This window comes from Talpa europaea, assembly GCF_964194135.1.
Source record: "Talpa europaea genome assembly, chromosome: 7".
Classification (NCBI taxonomy): domain Eukaryota; kingdom Metazoa; phylum Chordata; class Mammalia; order Eulipotyphla; family Talpidae; genus Talpa; species Talpa europaea.
The window spans coordinates 124,834,014-124,855,953 of NC_140074.1; the positions used below are offsets into that span (position 1 = coordinate 124,834,014).

General features: G+C 51.2%; 2 protein-coding genes across 2 annotated transcripts in view; both read left to right on the forward strand.

The window, feature by feature from the left end:
* The window catches only part of LOC311172718 (angiotensin-converting enzyme-like), a gene marked incomplete at both ends in the record, with an annotated part of 7,115 nt that extends 1,515 nt beyond the window's left edge, over positions 1-5,600 (forward strand). Inside the window, 4 exons of the mRNA XM_084236247.1 lie at positions 4,487-4,493; positions 4,618-4,740; positions 5,008-5,195; positions 5,377-5,600. Of these exons, the coding sequence (XP_084092373.1) occupies positions 4,487-4,493; positions 4,618-4,740; positions 5,008-5,195; positions 5,377-5,600 (542 nt within the window). The remainder of the gene's footprint in view (positions 1-4,486; positions 4,494-4,617; positions 4,741-5,007; positions 5,196-5,376) is intronic.
* The window catches only part of LOC311173945 (angiotensin-converting enzyme-like), a gene marked incomplete at both ends in the record, with an annotated part of 33,539 nt that extends 12,092 nt beyond the window's left edge, over positions 1-21,447 (forward strand). Inside the window, 9 exons of the mRNA XM_084238030.1 lie at positions 13,763-13,954; positions 14,071-14,168; positions 14,251-14,423; positions 14,629-14,852; positions 14,974-15,118; positions 16,618-16,716; positions 17,106-17,228; positions 20,367-20,551; positions 21,059-21,447. Coding sequence (XP_084094156.1) covers positions 13,763-13,954; positions 14,071-14,168; positions 14,251-14,423; positions 14,629-14,852; positions 14,974-15,118; positions 16,618-16,716; positions 17,106-17,228; positions 20,367-20,551; positions 21,059-21,447 — 1,628 coding nt within the window. The remainder of the gene's footprint in view (positions 1-13,762; positions 13,955-14,070; positions 14,169-14,250; positions 14,424-14,628; positions 14,853-14,973; positions 15,119-16,617; positions 16,717-17,105; positions 17,229-20,366; positions 20,552-21,058) is intronic.
* Between the last annotated feature and the right edge of the window lie 493 nt (positions 21,448-21,940).

Genomic DNA, 21,940 nt, shown 5'->3' on the forward strand with positions numbered 1-21,940 from the left:
GCTTTAGTTTTTTTTTCTTAGAACTGGAATTTAAAGTCAACTGCAGAGTTGCCACTGTAACAATTTTATATACCAAGTTTTCTTAGGCAAGTACTAGATAGGTTGACAAAAGCAAGAAAAAAAAACTAGACACTTAATATCATAAACATTTTTTAGTAACTTGTCTATATGGCTTTAGATGTTACCTTGAATTCTGTAAAGAAATATAGTCATTTACTGGGAGAATATATTGTTTTTTTTCCAAGGGGAAAAGACAAGTAGATCAGTCTTCCTGAAACAAGATCTTATTAAGAGAAGTTTAGATAAAAGCCTAGAAGTAAGCTTGTTTGTTTGCATAGGCTAGGTTAATTATTATTTCCTTAGTAGAGCATGAGTAAACGCATTCAAACAACAGTAAAGTATTAATACCCAACATTAAAACCTTAAGGCATGTATGCTTTTTAAACCATTAAATTTGAATTAGCCTTTTTTACCACAATTTTAGATCGCGATCTCAAAATTAAGGATTTTATATATATATAGGCGCCATTTAAAATTAATCCTCCGGAGGCAAAAAGCAAGAACAAAGAGATCTCTTGATTTTTATTTAAAACTTTTGGCCATGTGCATGAATTTTAAGAAACAGTTATTTTTACCAATATTTGCAAAGACACTGAGAAACTACAGTTTAGTAAACTCCCCTTCTTTAGTAACAATTTTTTTGTTTGACACATTCATTTAACCAAGTTTTTAATATCCTTTTTATATCAAGCAGGTTTTTAATGACATAGAAATTAGAATTTTACATAGAACAAGTACCCAATTTTAACCCTTACTTAAAACCGAGGGTCCAACCAAAACCACAACAATTTCAAAGTTAAGCAGTTTGTACTAACTTTCTTAGACAAGAAAAACATTTTTAAGTTTGTATTTTTAAGTATTATCAATTGGCTTTACATTGTTTTAGTTTTGTCACACTGAGACCAAGCACATTTTTAAGACAAAAGACATTTTTGTTTTTAGAACTATGTATGGAGAGGACAGGAGAAGAGGAAGAATAAGATTTTTCCTGTACAGTTTGCCTGTTTTTTTTAACTCTTATCAGAAATTAATTAGTCTTAATAAGAAACTAAACTTTTACAAGTCCAATAAGCAGTTTAGAAATTGTCACTTAACCAAAAATCACCTTTTATGGCTCATTAGCAAGTCCAAAGTAACTCAGCAGTTTTTACCTTTAACATTTTAGACTTTAAAATCAGAAAAACACAGGGACATAGAACTTTTTCCCTAGCATGAATCAAAACAGTTTTTTTTTTTTTTTTAAGGTGGACAAAGGGAGAGTCTAGTTCCCCCACAACTGGAAGGCAGCAGAGACATACCAATAATCTCAATACTGGAAAAAAATAATCCAGGCAGCTGCTTATTGAGAGCAGAGGCAGTCTTTTTTACCAGCCAGCTGTAGTGGACCCCTTTACTTATTAGTCCCCAGCATTTTGTCTTTTTGTCTTGACTGTGACCAAGGAGGGTTAGCTGGAGAAGATGTCATTTATGGCCAAATTGGGCTAGTTTTTAAGAATGTAGCTTACGGGCATGTCCCATGGAATTGAGATAGAGCATTTTATGGTCTCTGTAGCAATAAAAGAAAGGTACCCACAATAGCAGCACAGAGACAAAGCAGGGACATTCCTGCAGTTAAGTCAGAGGTCGTCCCATTCGACCAGGACCATATATCATGGTCTCTTGACTGGCTCTTAACTCTAGGATGCCAGGAGAGATGTCGAGACTTGGGTCTAAGTGACTTACTAAGAGAAGCAACAGGTGAGATAGGAGCCAATTACTCCTGAAAATTGGTCTCAATTTTAAGATGCAGGAGAGATGCGTGCCTCTTTTGCATGGCTGACGAGGAGGCTCCCATTTGCAAAAAGGAATGAAAGCGGATGTCCAACACCAGCTTCTTTCCCCTTCTAGCTATAGGAGAAAGCCTATAGACAGGTCAAATTATGGATTTAGGGTCAAATTGAACCCAATTCTCAATCCACTTTTTCCTTGCCTTTTTACCGGAGGCGTCCCTCCATTTAAACCCGGAGCTCTAACTGTGAGTGATCAACAGTTTCCTCGCATAAAAGTCCACTGGAGTTAACCACTCCTTTCCAGTGTGACCGATGTATCTCTGCCTGTCTCCCACCGAACAGACAGGTGTGGGGTACCGGACTTTGTGGGACCCTACCGGCGTCCCCTAACCAGTCTCTGTGCAAAGGGCATCTATTCCAAGCTTCTAGCGAGCTTATAGTAAGCCATTCTCCTCATCTGATGAAAGACCCTGAACACACCTGAACAGTAGAGACTTAACACAAGCCACAGACTGAGTCCTGCGACCTAACTTTTAATGATGTCCATTTGCCAGACAACAAAACTGACTCCTTTTTTCTTAAGTCATAGCCCTTGAAGCAGCAGTAGCCCAGAACCTGATATTTACTTATTTTAAACTCCCTTTTGAAAAACTGCCATGAGACAAATTTATAATACCAAAGGTATAATTAATTAGCTGGACCTAGGATTTGAGGCAAACCTGTACATACATTCCTGTCATAATATGAAACTCAGCCTCTCCTGCCTGTGCCAACCAGCAGGATGAAAACAGACACCAGGGAAAAGGCTCCCAGAGGTGCCCCAAGATTTTTATAAGACCATTTTGTACCTTATAAGTTGCCTTGATAGAAGCTGAAAGAAGTTTGTCCTATAGGGAAGGGATCAAGAAGGTGAAAGTCCCTTTTTTTTTTTTTTTTTTTTCTGTTTGGCCTCCGTGACTCTCGCCTAGGTGCCGACCTAGCAGAACGGCTTGTCTGAGCCATCGGATCTCCTGGGTGTCCAGGGTTCCAAGGGTCACAGCTTGGTCGTTCTGAGCACCCTCGGAGTCCACGGATGATAGAGGAAAGTAGGAATCAGTGACAAGAGAGTCCCGACATTCCCACTCAGCAAGTGGGGGATCAGGAAGCCTTGCCAGCTGAGAAACCTGTCACCCGAGACTTTAAGAATGGCGGCCTCACGCTAGTCGCTTTTACCGGGCCGACGGGTGCCCATTAATTTTTGCAATCAAATATAGGACAGAAAGTTTTTGAAATATCTACTGCCTGTCTGAAGTCCACAGGTAACTGAGAAGTAAATCAGTTGCATTGCAAGAGAAGGAAGAATGGAAAGGGAGAGAGAGAGAGAGAGCAGAGAAAGATAAGAGGAGCCATTCAAAATAATCCTAGCAGGGATCTGAGGCCAGGGTAGGGTTATGTGTCAGATCCTGTGTGGTGCTTAGTGAGGAATGACTTTCCCAATTGTCACATTGGGACCATTCATCCTCCACTGTGTCTCGGCAGCTCCCCCTCTGCTGAAGGCAAGGGAGGATGGCCCGAGCTGCTGGGAGATCAGCCCCTTATGTGCAGCTCCCGGACGGCCTCTACATGACGTATGTGCCTAGCTCTTCGGAGACCGGAGTCCCTCATACGACGACACCAGACTTTTATTCTTTGACTGGCAGATGGGCGAGTCCCCTTACCTGGTCTGGTCACCAGTTTATCCTTTCACAGGAGTCTTTAAGGCAGTCGCCCTTTGGCATTTACTCACTGTCCTGTGCCCTTTTTATGGCCTCTCTGATGGCTCCAAGAGAAAGAAAATGTTTAGCAAGAAGAGTTTAGGACAAGCTGAAGATAGAAACAATTTGTGCCTCTCGGCTGACTTACCCAAAATCTTGTGAGATCCCGGACGAGCCCCCAAAATGATACCAGAATTGTCAGGCGTAGTCTCCCAGCCAGGAACGGATTCCAGGCTGCAGGGCAGCGCTGAGCCCCAGCCTCTAGACCCCCCCACGGGTTGGTGTCTCACGAAGCCGAAGCCGCAGCAGGAACTTCGCAGACGCTCAGGCAAGCAAGCGAGCAAAGGCAGGTTTGTTTAGAAGAAAAAGTTTATTGAGGAGAAAAAGAACAGAAATAAAGTGGGACTCCCAGACCAGGGAACCAGGCCTGGAAGGGGCAAGGAAGCCAAAGTAGAGTCGTGTCTTAGGGAATATAGACCTTCTTTCCCTCATTATTCTAAAGCTGCCCCAGTCTCTTTGTGATTGGTTAGTTCTCGGCTGTTTCACTTAATTTGCTACTGAGTAGGGGATCTTCACGTTCCTTATCTAACAGCTTTTTCTTTCCCCATGTGTTGCATCTTTAAATTTATGGCCCAGTCCTCTGGATGGGCATCCCTGCATTGAAGTTAAACAGCTGCCCTTCTAATGTGTCCATAAATTAAACCACTCTCCATTTCTCCAATCTCCGCCTCCCTTTACCACCTGAAGGAAACCAGGACCAGCATTAACAATGTTGTCCTTGGTTCTGGGATGTTTGTTTTTCCTAGTGGAATGGGCTGCTTTCCCTGGGTTGTCCTTATCTCTGAAGCCTCCCTAAATTCCTCAGAGGTCCCCTCCTGCACTGTCCCTAAAACTGCCTAATAACCCTAGCTTGCCCTGTCTCAGAGGCATGGTAGGGGGCCTCAATGACCCCAAGGGCCAGGGGCTCCCCCTGATGTCCCAACTACAGTGGGAGACGGTGTGTGGCTGGAATGTGGCACAGGCCCCACCCTCACTGAGATTTCCCTCCACTGCAGGTACTTCATTGGCTTCCTCATCCAGTTCCAGTTCCACGAGGCGCTGTGTAACGCGAGCGGTCACCAGGGCCCCCTGCACACGTGTGACATCTACCAGTCCAAGGAGGCAGGGACGCTCCTGGCGTGAGTCTTCCTTGACCTTCCCTTTCCACTCCCTGACCTACCCCCCTCAACCTTGAGGAGCCAGTCAGCTCTTCTGGGACACCTGCCACTTTGGCATTTGGGTAGGGGACTTCCAGGGGGGGACTCTGGGTCCAGGTCATCTCTCCCCAACCCCCAACCCTTGCCCAGCCCCTCCCAATCCCAAGGGGAAGCATAGGCTGGCAGAGGAGGGCCACTAAGCTCCCCACCTGACCTTCTGACTCAGTTTCTCTTATCGTGCTGCCCCAGGGATGCGCTGAAACTGGGCTCCAGTAAGCCATGGCCGGAAGCCATGAAGCTGATCACAGGCCAGCCCAACATGTCGGCCTTACCCATGATGAACTACTTCCAGCCGCTGCTGGAATGGCTCCAAAATGAGAACCAGCGAAACAAGGAGACGCTAGGCTGGCCGCAGTACAACTGGTTGCCATACACCGGTACTGCCACCCACCCCACCTTAGCCTCAGCCCTCCCCAGAGCCTCCCCAGCGCGGCAACCCCTCCCCAGCGCGGATGAGTTTGAGCTGACCTCCGAGCCAGTGCAGGAAAGTCAGACTAAATGACCCCTGTCCTGCCCGCCTCCCCGCCCATCGCCCAGCTCTCCCTGTTTCCTGCCCAGGTCGCTCAGAAGGCTCCTTAACAGATACTGGCCGTGTCAACTTCCTGGGCCTGGACCTGGACGAGCACCAGGCCCGCGTGGGCCAGTGGATATTGCTGTTCCTGGGCGTTGCCCTGCTGGTGGCCACCCTGGGCCTCAGCCAGCGGCTCTTCAGCATTCGCAAACGTAGCTTCCACCACCATGGGCCCCAGTTTGGTTCTGAGGTGGAGCTGAGACACTCCTGAGGGGACTGAGCTGGAGCAGGCCTGCGGGGGAGCACTAGACTCTGAGAAACTGGCATGGGGGCCTGCCGTGAGCCAAGGACAAGCCGCTCCTCTCACAGCTCACCCCAGTCCTCCTCGTCCCCCTGCCCGGGTCCCCCTCAGCCCACAGCCTCCAGTCCTGTGCTCAGGATCATCCTCCAGACCCCACCACCCTGGGCCCTGCCTGCCCTGCCCCACCCCACCATCCCTCAGGCACCAGCCACCTCTCTGTGAATACAATTAAAGTCCCTGCCCTCCCCACCTGAGTCTGTGTCCCTCCAGGGAAACCAGGACAGGGACAGAGGCCCACTCTCCTACTTCCTGGCATCAAGCAAGTCACTTGGCTGGGCATTTTCAGCCACCCCCTAAGAAAAGCCTGGGAGGTCCCCCAGAGCACTGGCCCCACATCACACAGGCCCACGTATCTCCCCTCAAACCCCAGCAGCTGCTCAACATCCTGCCATGACAGGCAGCCCTGCTGGGCCCTAACTCTGACAAGCAAAGAAGAGCAGACATTCCGGGCTTCTGGCCTAGCTTTCACTTGCTTTGGGAGGCCTGCCCCAGGCGCTGTCCCACACTGGCACCCACCCCCAGCTCTTTCCCTAAGTGGCCAGATCCCCAAGAGGGAGGGCTCCTGGCTGGCCTCTGGGTCCAAGTGGAAGGCACCTGATTCGTTGAGCATGCAGAGTCAGCCCCATGGTCACCCCAGGCTCCGACCTACACCAGCTCCATGTCCACTTACGTGAGTAGACAGATCTGCTCGAGCATTGCCAAGGGGCCCAAGGTCAGGCCTGTCTGTCCCACCTGGAGCAGGGCCCTGAAGACCACAGTGTGACCGTAACTGGTACCCACAGGGAGGAACTTCCAGAAACCACCCTGCCCATCCCCCAGGCAGCCCCTAGCCTGAGCCCACCTTGGAAGGCCAACAAGGGTTTGAGGGAGTGTCATTTTGAGGGACATTTTTATAACTTCTACCTACATGCTCCCTGTAGAAATCGGGAAAATAAAAGCCCTTTGTACAGCAACACCGAGAGACACGTTCTGTCGACATTTTGGTGTCTTTCCTTTTTTCTCAGCACATAGTCTAGATAGACTCGCACTGTCTTTGTAGTTGTGTGTCTTTTTCTCAGTTAACACAACCAGATCTATTTTTCAGATATTTAAATGTCAGACCCAGGGCCTGGCCAAGTGGAAGTTGGCCAGAGACTTCCCTGGCCAGCCTGGCCCTTCTGGCCAGGACCCTCGCCCTGAGTCTCTTCCTGCCTTTGTTGAGGCCTTGACCCAAGCCAGGCCCTGATGCTAATATCTGTCCCCCAATATCCTTTAGTCCACAGCCTTTAACACCCTCCCCCCCATCTGCAGCTGCCATGTGTGTGTTAGTGTGTGTGTGTGTGTGAGTGTGTGAGTATGAGAGTGTGAGTGTGTCTGTATGTTGCATGTAGACTTATACCGGCCTCTTCCATAGGGCAGGATGTGGAGCCGAGGTATTTTGGATATGTGAGAGGGTGGAAGTTTACGATTACTTAGGACAATGGAATTTATAAACATATCCCAACTAGTTCCCAGTCCTCTACCACTAAAGACTTCTTCAGTTACCCCCTCCCCAGCCCAGTGTTTAGAAAGTTCTTTGTCTGCCAGACAGAGGTCATTGTCACATCACTTTCATGTCTTCATGAATCCGAGGGGTCCTGCTGCCTGTCAAGATCAGGTTGGGGGGCAGCACGAGGTCACCAAGCTCAGCACCCAGACTGCTGAGCTATAGCTGAGAGCAAAGAAAGTTAACACTGAGCTCAGCCTTACCAGCCTTATTCAGAGGTCTTTAAAAAAAACATTGAAATTGTTCAGACTGATCTCTGTCTCCTTGGGTAGAGGGGCCGAGGCCCGGTCTACCTGGAAGTTGGCAGAGGAAAAGGAAGTGCTACGAGGGGCCATTCCAGCATTTTCTACCTGTGACCCTGAAGTCTGAGCCCCTCCCCATGCTGTGCCTGCCTGGGGGCGAGTGGCTCCTCCATGGCCAGCTCTCACCCACTCAGGCCACAGCGGGGGAGGGTTGCTGGACAACTTCTCTGATCTCCTACCTTCCCAGCTCCTACCCTTTCTCCAAATGCCCGCCCGCATCCCAGCCTACCCTGGCTCTGACATGAGTGAAGCCAAAGGCTTTAGAAGAGGTCTGGGTCAAGTTCTACCTCTGCCTATACTACTAATGTGACCTCAAGCAATTTATTTCAATTTTCAAAACCTTCATACTCACACCCCTGAAATGGTTCTTGTGTGCCTCCACCGTGGTGAGTCAGAAGTGCCACCGTGTAAAGGTGCAGCCTGTACTTTCTTTTATATTGGATGCACCATCTCCTGGTAGATTGTTTTATGTCAGCCTCACATTTCAAGTATCCCCAGGACACAATGAGAGCAAGGAGGTCAAGCCAGGATCAGGCTGTCCATGGATGAAGAAAGAGGTTGGAGCAGTTCCCTGACAGCTGCATGCAACACTGTGTCCCCACGTGCCTTCCAAGAACAGCCTCCTGATTCCTCCCGTGCAGTCCACTGTCTCCTTCCTGGGCTCAGTGGGCCCCCTCACCCGGGAACTAGCTTGCTTTGGTTCTGGAAACAGTCATCGGCTCCAGGAATGATACCTTCTCACCTCGTTTCCTCTTGGGGACACCCACCACACCCTGCCTGGCACTTTCTAGTCTTGTCCCCTATTTCTCCTAATTGTTGCTCATATTTCTCATCTCTCTCTCTCTCTCTCTCTCTCTCTCTCTCTCTGTCCTGAGTTCCAGGCCACTGCCCCAGCTGTAACTTCTGCAGAATTGGTTATGTGGTCCAGCCAGCTGCTGGATCTGTCCACTGGGGTTTTTGTTCTTTTGATGAAGTACCTATGTTTTTCACTTCCGCATCACCCCTTCTCTCAAACTGCCTGTGTTTTCACAAAAAACCTGTTCTTGTTTCTTGGATTCTGTTTCTTTCTATCACTTTACAACCTGTGTTTTGTGTGTGTGTGTGTTTAATTGTGGTAAAATCTATTTAATATAAAATTTACCATTTGAAGCATTTTTATTTTTTTAATTTTTATTTATTTATTTAGTAGAAGAACTGAGGAGTAGGCCAGAAGTGCAGGGGGTGAGAAGATTCACCAGAAATAGATTGAGGAGCAGAAAAAGCAGATCTACTGAAATACACTGCTGAGGGGAGCAGAGGGTGAGAGAGGAGAGGTCTGCTGCGCCATATATGGGTCAGCTCCCTGGCTGGGGATCAAACTCAGGCCACAGTGGTGATAGTCCTAAGACTCAAGCCCTAGGCCACCAGGGAGGACTTTGAACCATTTTTAAATGCACAGTTGGTATCATTAAGTACATTCATATTGTTTAGAGAACCATCACCACCATCCCTTTCCAGAACCTCATCTTCCCAAACAGAAATTCTGTACCTATTAAATAATAACCTCTACCTCACCCCCAGCCTATGTTCTACCTTCTGTTTCTGTCAGTTCGACTACTCATACCTACCTCACCTAAGTGGAATGATAACAAACCTTGTCCTTTTGTGTCTAGCTTTTTTTCTCAGCCTAATGTTGTCAAAATTCATCCAGGTAGCATTCCTATAGCTGAATTTCATTCCTTTTTAAGAGTCAGTAATGATGCATTCAGCACATTTTACTTATCCATTCATCTAGCAGTGGTCATTTGGGTTATTTCCATCTTTTGTCTTCTGTGAATAATGGCACCCAAGTACCTGTTCGAGTCCCTGCTTTCAATTCCTTTGGGTCTATGGATAACCAACATCAGAATTGCTGGCTCCTACAGCAATTCTATGTTTAATCTTTTGAGGGATTAAAAAATTCCTCAAAATCCTCACCAGCAATATGCAACAGTTCTAATTTCTCCACCTTTTGGTCAACACTTGAGGTTTCCTGGTTTTATTTTTTTTATACTAACTATCCTGCTGGTATCTCAAGGTTTTGATTTGCATTTCCCTAATGATTAGTGGCATTGTGCATCTTTTTATGTGCTTAGCAACCTTCTTTGTATCTTCCTTAGACAGACGTCTATTCTTTCCCCCATCTTTTAATTGGATTGTTTCGTTGTTGTTGATTTTGGAGAGTTTTTTTTAATATATTCTGGATAGCAATCCCTTAGTAGATACATGATTTGCAAATATTCATTCTCATTCTGTAAGTCGTCTTTTTACTCTGTGATAGCAACCTCTGATTCACAAAAGTTCTTACTACCGAAGCCCAGTTTGTCTGTTTATATTTTTGTTACCTGTGCTTTTAGCAGCATACCCAAGAAATCATTGCCAAATCCAACATTGTAAAGACTTCTCTGTTTTCTTCTAAGAGTTTTCTAACCTAACCCTTATGTTTAACTTTTGAGTTAATTTTTGTCTATGGTGTAAAGTCCTGTATTTTAAGTCCCTTTCTAATTGCTCTAAGGCCTGTCCTTCTTCAAGCATGGTCTATTCCTTTCACTCTGTCTGTGGTGCAGTACAAGCACCAGGGCAGACCATGTGGATCTGAATCCCACCTCCATTATTTGCTGGCTGCGTGACTCTGACTTAGCTCCTCAACCTCTCTGTGCTTCTGTTTCCTCATCTGTAAAACGTGGGTGTTGGTCACAATAGCTTTCTCACGATTTGTTGTGATGGCTTGTGTACTAAAAGCCCTCAAAGTGTCCCTGGCACCTGAAATGTGCTCAGTGGGGGCTGATGATCTTTATTGCACCCCACAATATGGACTTTCTCTTGTTCTTGGTAATCTCGACTTGCAGACTATCTTCAGCGGGAACAGCCTTTTTCAGGGTCCCAAGCACACACCAGCTTGTGAAGACGTCCCCACAGTCAGTTTCTTGGCTATTTCCTGCAGGAGCTCCTTTAGAAAGAATACCATATATGGCTCCCAGGTTGATGCAGGCATCACTTCCGCCATGATTGGGTATCTCTGAAGCCAGGAAAGCTCAGCTACTAGCCTCTCATAAGCCAGTCACAAGAGACACCATCTGGGGTTAGAAATGTGAGGTTTATTCAGAAAACCTCTGAGCTAAAGAGATGGGGGACTTATCCTCAAGAATTCACCTCAATTTTCTGGCCCAGGGGCTTGGAGTTTTGTAGCAGAATGCAGGATGGGAGATGAGCTTCCAGGGGATTTGCCCAACTGGGTTGTTCCTGTGGCCAGGAGTGCTGCTTTTCCCCACCATTGTGTGGATGCTGAACAGGTGGAAGTTGTAGCCATAGTGGTCACGGTTTCCTGCTGTTTCATATATTTTCAATACATCTATTAACAGAAACAACTCAAAAGGAGGAAGGTTAGTGCTGCGAAGTTTGATTTAGGTTGTTTTAGGGGAGTTGATAGATCAGCAATTGGAGAAACACAACAATGTGTTCTGAAATTTATAACAATGACTCGTTCCACCATTGTTTCGTGCTGTCATCTCCAAGTTGGCACCAGTGCTGCAGCCCCGGGGGCATGGATGCACCCTGATTTCCCAGAGGGGCCCCACTTATTGCTGCATCATTTCACTTTGTCTCTAGTATCTAAAGAGTCTGCTTTCTTGCTTTCCTCCTCAGCTCTGCATTTTGCAGATTTAAAAGACAATGTTTTTACCCCAAGTAGATAAAGCAATCTTGAGCAATCTACCCCAAGTAGATAAAGTTGGAAACCATCACACTTTCTGCCTTCAAACCAAGCTACAGTATAGAATATGTTATTGGCGTGAAAACAGAGCTTAACGGAAGAGAATAGAAAACTGAGAAACAAGCCCACACATATATGGTCATTATATTTACAACAAAGGATGGCCTGCCCATTCTGGCCCTTAATCTCCTCACCTGTATAATGGGGACAGTTAGACCAGAAGGTGGGTGGGGGCCTTCCAGTTCTGACATTCCATGACTGACCCTTTAGCCCCTGATGTCACAGTATGGAGCTGGGTCGTGATTGGCCTATAGCCTCACCCAGCTCTGCTGTTCTCTTGGTCATGGGCACAAGATGGACTTGCCATGGACCTTCCCTACTTGTGCTCTTCTGTTATGGGCAGCTCTTGCCATGGCTCAGGACCGAGGGTGATCATTTGTTTGGGACCGTGAAGAATGAGGTCAGACAAGAGGACCAGCAAGTAACTAACCACGTCCCAAACAATGCAGTGACTGGCCCCAACCCAGACACAATATACAATGAGACCATGGCAACGTCGTTCCTGGAGTTTTATGAGGTTACTGCCCAGATGGTGTGGAACGAGCTGATGGAGGCCACCTGGAACTATGTCACCAACATCACTAAGAAAAATCGGGAGGAGATGGTGTGGTACCACCTCCGCCCAGCCCCTTCTCCCTTGCTTTCCTCTGGGGTCTCTGGGGGCTGGGAGAACCATACCTTCTGCCCCTGTCCAGAGGTAGAGGACAGAGGGATACCCCAACGTCCAAGCAGGCCTTTTAGGGACTCAAGCTCCTTCCCTTCTCCCTTTCAGCAAATCTTTAATGATTTTGAACCCTTAAAGTGGGCTCTGGGAGGAGGTTGGGGGGCTGTGGCTCTGAGGTTCAATGTGGGATCCTTACTGTCTCCACCAACTCCCCATGACAAAGACAGTGACCCTCCTTTCAGCTGCTCAAGGACGTGAAGCGGTCCCAGCACATGCTGTACTTTGGCTCCCGGGCCCGCCTCTTTCGGATGGCCAACATCCAGAGCCCGACTGTGAAGCGCATGCTCAGTAAGCTGCAGCACATAGACAAGGCGGCCCTGCCCCAGGACGACCTCCGGGAGGTGATGCATGGAGCCCCCAGGTCTCTAGGCACATGCTCCCCACCCCAGGGGTGGGTGAACCAGCTGGGTGGGGAGCCAGTGTCTGGGGAAGGCGGGAGGGGGGGTGGCTGGGGTGGGGCTAGGGCTTCCTTGGGGGGAGGAGGGAAACAGAAGCTGGCAAGATGCTGCCCTCCCAAGCCAGTGGGGCTGGGGGTGGGCCATTGGGTCTGGGCCTGCCCTGGGTGACACCTTCCCTCCAGTACAACCAGCTTCTGGCCTACATGGAGACGACGTACAGCATGGCCCAGGTGTGCCTGAATGAGGGGCCCTGCCTGTCCCTGGAGCCTGGTGAGTGCCCAGCCCAGGCCCTGCCCAACCCAACCCATCCTTCCATGGGGCTCTCAACTCCTACTTTCTTCCTCCCAAACCCTTCTCCCTTCTTGGGGCACTGAGAGCTGCCCAGGGCAGGTGAGGGTGGAAAGCAGGCAGGAGTGGGGGGTGGGGGGGTCCCACCTTGCCTCTTTTTTCTTGTTACAGACCTCCAAGAAATCATGGCCACCTCCCAGGATGAGAGGGAGCTGGTGTGGGCCTGGCAGGGCTGGCGGGATGCTGTGGGCCGCCCACTCCGCTTCATCTTCGAGCACTACGTGCAACTCAGCAACAAGATTGCCAACCTCAACGGTGAGGCTCTCTGAGCCTGCACCCCTCTAAGGGCCTCAGAGTAGTGCCTCGGTGTAGAGTCTGTAGTGGGGAGTAGAAGACCTGGAGATAGGAACCCTGGACACAGCTGGGCCCTCAGGTGTTTCACTCACTGTGTTGCTCTACAGACACCGCCTGAGCATCTACCACCTGCAGGGTGCTAAGGAGGCTCTGAGCATGTGTGGGTGAAAAGGCGCCTGAGAAAGCGCCTGGTCCTCTAGGGTCTACTGGGGAGATAGACAATATTGTGCAGCACAATCTGACCATACCGGGGTGAGCTCTGAGAAGAAAGGGGCCGCTGAGGGAGAGAACGGGAGAGACCGCCTCAGGCTCATGTCCAGGCCAGGCCTCTGATGTACATCCAGAGCCCAGAGAACAGGAGCTGGTGGGGCTCTGCCAAGAGGGAACCAGTGCTTCGGAGAATTTTAAAGAAGCCAGAGAGGATGGAGGGCCTGGGCGGATGGAGCTCAATATGCATAAGAGGGGCCCAGGGTCTTACCCATCCAGCCAGGCTGGGTGAGGATATTGGGGTACGCTCTTCACCAAGAGTTTGTCCAGAGCTCATCTCATCCAGTATGGACAGTGATCTTGGGAGGTATTTTCCCATTCAGCGGGAGGTGGGAGGACAAGTGGCTTTTCTAGAAGGTGCTGGGGTCTCCTGCCTCCAGACTGGGGGGTGGTGAGTGTTCCTGAGCCCCCATTCCTGCCCTAGGCTACAAAGACATGGGGGCCATGTGGCGGGCCAAGTACGAGTCTGACACGCTGGAGTGGGAACTGGAGCAGCTCTACCAGGAGCTGCGGCCGCTCTACCTGAACCTGCACGCCTACGTGCGCCGGGCCCTGCACCGCCACTACGGGCCCAACATGATCGACCTGAGGGGGCCCATCCCAGCGCACCTCCTGGGTAAAGGCCTCTGGCTGCAGGGGTGGGGTGGGCAGGGGTGCAGTAGGCTTCTGGGAGGGGTGCCAGTGACAGGAGAGCTGCACGAGGCCTCCTCTTAGCCCTCCGTCCCCTTGCAGGGAACATGTGGGCTCAGTCTTGGGTCAACATCTTAGACTTGGTCCTGCCCTTCCCGAATAAGCCCCTCGAGGACATCACAAAGATCATGAAAGTCCAGGTCAGTGCGATCTCGGCGCAGCCACCCCCCCAGCACCCCGCGGCCAGCGGGGCAGGGCCCATGCACTCCCTCTTCCCCACAGCACTGGAGGCCAGCGAAGATGTTCGAAGAGGCTGATAAGTTCTTTATCTCCATGGGGCTGCTCCCCACCCCTCCTGAATTCTGGAAACGTTCCATGCTGGAAAGGCCGACGGACGGGCGGGAAGTGGAGTGCCACGCCTCCGCCTGGGACTTCTTCAACGGCAAGGACTTCAGGTGCGGCCAACAGCAGCCTCTGCTCCTTCCAGCTCTTCCTCTGCACCCCTCCCCGGCCTCCACCCATCCGCCTGCCTGCGGTCCTGGAGTGAGAAAGGACAGCAGCCAGGACCCTTCCGGGCTCCAGTCCACCCCTCATGTCCTCCCTTAACAGAGTCTCCCTGGGGCATCCCCATGCTCCTTGACCCCTGCCCTTTAACCCTAGGATAAAGAAGTGCACCGAGGTGACCATAGAAGACCTGCTCTCCGTCTTCCACCAGATGGGCCATATCCAGTATTTCATGCAGTACAGGAACCTCTCTGTGATCTTCCGCGCAGGCGCCAACCCAGCCTTTGAAGAGGCCATGGGGTCGGTCATCACCCTGTCGGTCTCCACCCACAAACACATGCTTAACAAAGGCCTGCTCAGCCAGCAGCACCAGGATCCAGGTGATGGCATCCAGGGGACCGGTGTGGGCGGCCTGAGCCTGGGGCTGCGGCCGGGGCGGGGGCTTTCAGGGCAAAGCCATGGGAGGGAAGGAGCCACCTGCTGACTGCTCCACTTCCCCAGAGGAGGAGGTCAATTTCCTAATGGGCATCGCCCTGGAGAAGATCCCCTTCATCCCGTTTGCCTACCTGATGGACCTGTTTCGCTGGAAGGTCTTCGACGGCTCCATCCACAAGGGCATCTACAACCAGGAGTGGTGGAACCTCAGGTGGGGAGGTCGGCTGCCCCTCCCACCCCATGTGCAGGGCTCTGGGGTCAGCCTCCAGGGCGCCCACAGCCAGGGCAGGTGCTGCCTTATCTGGAGGGCAGATCTGGGCCAACCTGGCTGAACCATGCTGGTGACCTAGGGCCGGGGAAGCCCTTGGGCAGTCTTGGCCCTTTGCTGGCCCCGATCAAAAGCATCCCCTGCTGCAGTGGAAAGGCCAGCATGAGGCCTCGTGTGGAATCTGACTCCAGCTCTGACTCCAGCAGGCCTCTTAACCTGTCTAGAAATCCTAGCAGTGCATGCCTCCCCCCACACTTAGCCCCCATGCCCCCACTTCCCCCTCCCCTCCCTAGGCCCCTCCTCCCTCCTAGAACAGAGCCAGGGCCACCAGGCAGGCTTCCTGCTCCTTCCCTTCCTTTTTATTTCTACCAGTGGGGCCAGCAGAAGGGATTGGGGTGGGATGGGGGACTTGAGCTCTTTTCCTCCTCAGGAAAAAGTCCCCACAGATAGGAAAAGGCTAAACCCCTCTTCCTGCTGCCCCTCCCACACCCCTGCTTCTGATTTAGCCTCCCCAGGCACGCCTGACGTCAGAGGGGCTGCTGAATGAGCCACTGACTCTTGAGTAAGGGGCGCCCCCACCACACCCCATCACAGACCCCCTGGCCAGCTGATTAGATAATAACCCCCCCGGCCTTTGGATTAGACAATAAATATCCCGACCATGAAGGCCTGGCAGCTTATATTTATCCAACCTTTAGACCCACCTGTGGGCATTGGCATAAGGAAGAGTGTCCCCAGCCCGGGGTCACATGGCAAATCAGGGCCGGGAGAGCGAAGCCTTCCTCCCTTTGTTATTGACCCCCTCTGGACCAGGACTCACTGCTGGCTTGGCCCGCACTGACCCAGTGCGTGTCCCAGAGCCACCTGACAGCATCTCCCTTCCTCCGTCATTCACCCACCTCCACCGATGGAGACGGGGAGCAGCTCCCTGTGAGGACAAAACAATGAGCCTTTTCATAGACTTGTCTCACCCCAAACAGGGGTCATGCTATCATCATGCCGCAGGCGTTTTCCAAAGCTCAGTGACAGTCACTTCCCTACAGCCACAGGTCAGAGAGGCAAATCCAGGCCTGAACTGTTTTCTTCTTGGAACTTCTAAGTCCAGGAGAGACCTTGGCAATGGGTCTACAACTGTCCCCCAGGGCTAGAGTCGAGCAGGGACTTTGTCTAGCCCTGTCCTGCCTGCATCCCAGAGACCAGGACGAGGAGTGTAGGGCTCAGCCGCTTCCTGGCCCAGCAGACGTGCTGCAGGGCGACTGCGCTACTCCTTTGCGCTGCTCCCCAGGCGCACGCATTTTCCTTTCACTCATTAAACAACAAAAATGCATTAAGTGTCCTCTTAGGCCAGGACCAGTCGTGATAAGCAGAGCAAGCGCTTCGAAAGGAGCAGGCCTGAGACCCCTTCCAGGAGGCACACTCGAAACCCCCATTCTCCCTGACAGGTTGAAGTACCAGGGCCTTTGCCCCCCTGTTCCTCGGTCAGAGGATGACTTCGATCCAGGTGCCAAGTTCCACATCTCTGCCAGCGTCCCCTACCTACGGTAAAGGTCTAGGCTAGCTTTGGGAGTTGAGGTCCCCTGCGCCCCTGTCCCCCACCTTCCCTTGGGTTGTCCAGCCTTCTGAGGGCCCTGCCCTGCAATCCTCAGGCTTTTATATGTGATCCCACATAAAGGGCAAAGCTGATGGGGATACTCCAAAGCACCTCTGCGTCCCCAAGAGGAAGACGGGAAAGGGAGACAAGGGTTAGGGCGACAGGTAGTGCCGGAGGCTAATAAAGTGGTATTCCAGGACCAGCCCCAGGTGAAACCTGGCCGCAGGAGCCCCTTCTGGGTCGCAACTGCTGACGTGGGCCCTGGTGACCGTAGCACGTCAGAGGCACCCTGTGGCTCGGGTCTCCTGCCCTAGCCTGCCCTCACCTTCCTCTCCCCAGATACTTCCTAGGCCTGGTGCTCCAGTTCCAGATCCACGAAGCGCTGTGCATGGCCTCGGGCCACATGGGCCCCCTGCACCGGTGTGACATCTACAACTCGAAGATCGCCGGGAAGCTCATGGAGTGAGTGCCCTGTGCCCTCGTGTGTTCACCCTCACCCTAGCCTGCCCTCCTTTGCTGGAAGCTGCAGGGCCCCGCTCCTCACCTGGCCACCCCAGGGACAGCAGTGGAGATTCACTGAGTTTGTAGCTAGTGGGAGTTCTTCCTTGGGTCAGGCTCCGGTCTCCTGCATGCTGACGTGTGCAGCCCCTCCTGCACGCTTGCTCTCGGCGCCAGTCCGCAAGCTGTCCTAGGCGGGATGGCAGAGCTGGAGTTCCGCCTCCACCTTCACCAGAACCCCCATGTTCTTCCCTTGCGGGTGCTTGCTTATTCTCTCAACCACACTTCATGCACCCTTGGAGACCTCTTCTGTTCCCATCTCTTCTTGGAGGTGCCCGGACCCATTTCCTGGCTGACTCACGTGGCTTTCACCCCAAAATCTCAACAGAGCTCCTCTCTGTCCCATTTGGCCCCTCCCCCAAGTCTTTTTTTCCTACATTTGGTGTCTAGACCATCCTCCCCATTCCTGCCTCTGCGGGGTTGGTTTTGGTGCGGCAGCAAACCTGGAACAGGATGGAAACTGGCCTGAAGGTGGGAAGCAGTTACTGACTTCTTTAGGGAGTGAAATTCCAGAGCTTTCACTTTGCAAAGTGGATATTATTAACCTCGTTTCACAAATGATGCCGCTGAAGACAGGTGATGTGATTGAAGTCACTCATCTATCAAGTCCTCTAGCAAGTGACAAAGTCATGCTTTGAACCCCAAATGACTCCAGAACATTATCTTTCATGGTTGCTTCCATCGGTCAAAGGATACAGGTCTGGGAAGGTCGGACCTGGGTCTACAGGTGCCAAGGTCAGCGCTCCAATGTGGAGCCCACCCACGGGCCTGGTCTTTTTACCCCATGGAATTTCCACAGGGTTTCAATAGGTCCATTTCTCTAATTGGCCAAGGTCATCTGGAGTTTTATTCCTGTCTCCCAGAGGATTAACAAAGCCACATAGTGTCTTTTGCAAATTTAATGAGCATATTTGTGATTCCACCATGTAATTTGTCAGTAGCCACTAGGCCAGATGGGGTTGCAGGACTGATCCCTTGGCCTGGCTCCCAGGGAGGCTGCACCTTGCATGCCTATTATCCTTAGTCTATTTGCTTTTTCTGTCTTTTCACATCACAGGTGTTTATTCTCGTCAATTGTCCAGGTTTGAGCTTTTGTGAATATATGGGACACAAGTGCTCTCCGCATTCATGTCTCCCATGCCCATCATTTATTCATTCAGTAAACATTTGCTTGTGCACGTGCCAGCCAGCCTGCCCTGCAGTGGGCAGTGGGCTACAGGATAAATCAATACCTATAATACAAGAAAGGAGCGGTGTGGTCGGAAAGAGCTTTAGTGAACTTGTAAAGCGGATGAGAAGGTCAAGTCAGGGGACTGAAGAGGGATCTCTGTGCCCAAGGCAGGAGTGCAAGACCCAGGCAGACATCAGTTTTCTTTACCTCAAGCCACTTTGAACTCAGCCTTCATCCTACTTGACTGGCGGGACACTGACCTCAGACATTCTCACCACTTCCCACCCCCACCCCGTCCAGGACACTCAAGGTTCCCAGAGTTTGACTTGGCAAAAAAGCATGTAGAGGATAGGCCAGTCATCACTGACCTGCACCCATGGGTCCTCAGGCATCACTGTCCACACCTCTGGGCAGGGAAGACCCTGGGTTCCAGGTTTAGGACTTTGAATGCCATTTTCGGGGCACTAGGCAGAGGAGAGGTCTCTGAAAAAGGGGGCTGTCATGAGTCGTGAGCTTTGGAGAAGTCAGATGGCAGCAGAGCAGAACATGGGCTGTGGAGGGAAGGGGAGTTAGTGCTTACAGGGGAGAAAAAGGGCTAGATTCTCGGCCGTTCTTTCGTCTAATTGTCGCCGAGCATGCTTTTGCTGCTTTGACTCGTGGTCTTCAATGGGATTGCCCTGGGCCAGGCTTGGAGGCTGATTTGCGGAGAATGGAGAGTTGAACTGGACTTGTTCCCAATTCCCAAAACCCCCCTGCTTCACCCAGGCAGCCGAGACGAGCCTGACCTGCTGTAATCCTCTTACCTACACTTAGTTGTGGGTTTTTGTTTTTTCTTTTAATCTTGATGACTTGTGTCTTCCGTTTTGCTAGGAGCTTAACTATATTTTTTCCCCAGTGGTTTCTGACTCCTGGACCCATTGACCGACCTTTAGTGTCCCCACTTCATTCTTTCCCAGTTGTTTTATTAAGTATTGTGTGTGTGTGTGTGTGTGTGTTTGCAAGCTGCATGCCCTCCTTGGCCACCATTATGTGACTCAGTCCCCGCCATAACGAAAGACAGGTATCACTGGGGCTCATTTTACTGATGAGGAAACTAGGTTAAGAGAGGTTAAGTTGTTTCCTGCAGCCATAAATTCACTGCTAGGTCTTGAATCTGCATCCTGTTAGTCTAGACTCTACACACTGCCTTCGGAGCCTCAGCTGGGGAAACAGGTCAAGAAGGCTTGACAGGAGGATTTCTGCTGCTGGCTGCACTATACCCCCACTGTGCCCCTTAAGTTCACCCCCCTGCCTCAAGTACTGGGTGTGCCTTGGGACAGAGCAGGCATTCACATAGCACTGCAAGCAGTGTGCAGAGCACACCCCACATGCATAACCTCTCCAGTCTCCCCAAATACTCCAGGTGGGACCAGAAAAGGCTGAAGAGCTGTCACTTCCTACTAGCACTTGGCACCTCATGGGAAAAAGATGTCTCGTTAGCCTGTTGGAGTCCAGAAGAATCATCAACATCATCATAGGGCAATAATAACCATTGTAATAATTAGCAACATTCATTACCTGCCTGCCACACTCCCAGCATTGTGCCTATAATTGTCAAAACCACCCTGGGAGGTGGGTACTATTGTTATCTCATTTTGTGGATATGGAAACTGAGGCTCAGAAAGGTTCAGTTAACTTGCCTAAGTTCCCAAGCTACTAAGTGAGAGCCAGGATTCAAACCCAGCTCTAGATTGTACCCACCATGCTAAGCTCTGTGGGAAGAGTGGCCAGCAAAGCCCTGAGGCCGGGGTTGGGCAGGCTGAAGGGTCCCAGCAGCACCAGCAGATAACCCCCCCCCCACCATGGCCTCACAGCTCTACTCCCTCCCTCAGGGACGTCCTAAAGCTGGGCTCGAGCAAGCCCTGGCCAGAGGTCCTGCAACAGATGACCGGGCAGACAAAGATGTCTGCAAAGGCCCTCATGAGATATTTCAAGCCCCTGATGAATTGGTTGGTCGCTGAGAACGTGCGGGAAGGGGAGATCCTGGGCTGGCCAGACTTCAGCTGTTCCTTTGAAGGTTTGATAATCTGACCCTGGTCCCAGCTCTGATCCTGCCCCAACCCCTCCCTAGCCTGCCCTGGGCCAGCCCCTCTGTGTACCTATCCTTAACCCCTCATCACCTATGACCTAGCTTGAAGGAGCACAGCATTGCTGCTGGTGGCCCTGAATGCATCTGTACACTGGTGAGACCACAGCCTGTGCCCAGCTGCTGGCATAGTTGCTTCCTTGTGACTGTCTGGCCTCACAGCTGCCATGCTGCCATCTGAGCACCTGGCTGGCATCTTGCCTTCTGACCCTTGCTTAAAGCCCCTGCTGGGTGCCCTGGGGCATAGAACCCTACCTGTGCTCATCTCCTCCTGCTCTTCCTTCTTTCTCACCCTCCTCCCAGGGCAATGCTCTTACCTGTAACTTGCAAGTTTGGTTGAATGTGAAAAGCAGTCAGATCCTCTCTGATTACTACAGGGCACCCCAGGGTCCTCTCCCCAATTCCACCTCCTCTATAAGATGCCCATGTTTTCCACAGAAAAAGTCACAGACAAGGCGGCATTTCTGGGTCTGGAGCTGGACAACGACCAAGCCAACACTGGACAGTGGGTGTTGCTGGTCGTGAGCTTTGTTCTGTTCCTGGTGGCCCTGGTGCTGGCCTGCAGGCTGTACTCCCGGGAAAAACAGTCACTGACACAAAACACCAGTGCACCGGACTCTGAGGACACCAGTGCTCCCCACACAGTGCCCAAGGCCTATTTCTTGGGCGTAGCCATGGATCCCCGCCAGGTCACCAGAAGACAGTGGATCCTGCTGTGTGTCTGCCTCATCATGGTGCTGTGCTCAATTGCCCTGGTCATTCGGATGTTCACACAGCACAACAGGAAGCCTCCATGGATGAGAGCTCAATGGTGGAGCTGGGCCTAGACTCAAGTGTGACGGTGAGGCTGGGGGTCAGGAGGAGGGTGGTCAAGCCAGAGACAGTTGGGGACGGAGGGGGAGGGAGACATGGGGGATTGTGATTGTGTGTTTGTGAACTTATATATGCACGGCCATGTGCACAGGTGACTGGCTCTGAGTGATTCCATGCGTGCTCCGGGTTCCAGGCCAACCTCCTCCCCTGAATCACAGTTTTAGTGACTGGTGGATGTGTTCTTCTAAACCAGCCCCCATCCCAATTCACGCCCAGAACCAGCCCCCATCCCAGTTCATGCCCAGTTCATGCCATTCACACAGCCTGCGGGGTTGGACACAACGGCAGTGTCCAAGAAGGGTGTGTACTCAGTTACACACAGGACATTGCTTCAGTGCCTTTGCAAAATGTATTCCAGTAGAATCGGACATTCCTTTACAAACCACTGGTGCCCAGTTCACAAGCAGTGTGCTCTACATTTTGGCTGGTACATCTTTTTGTTGGCCC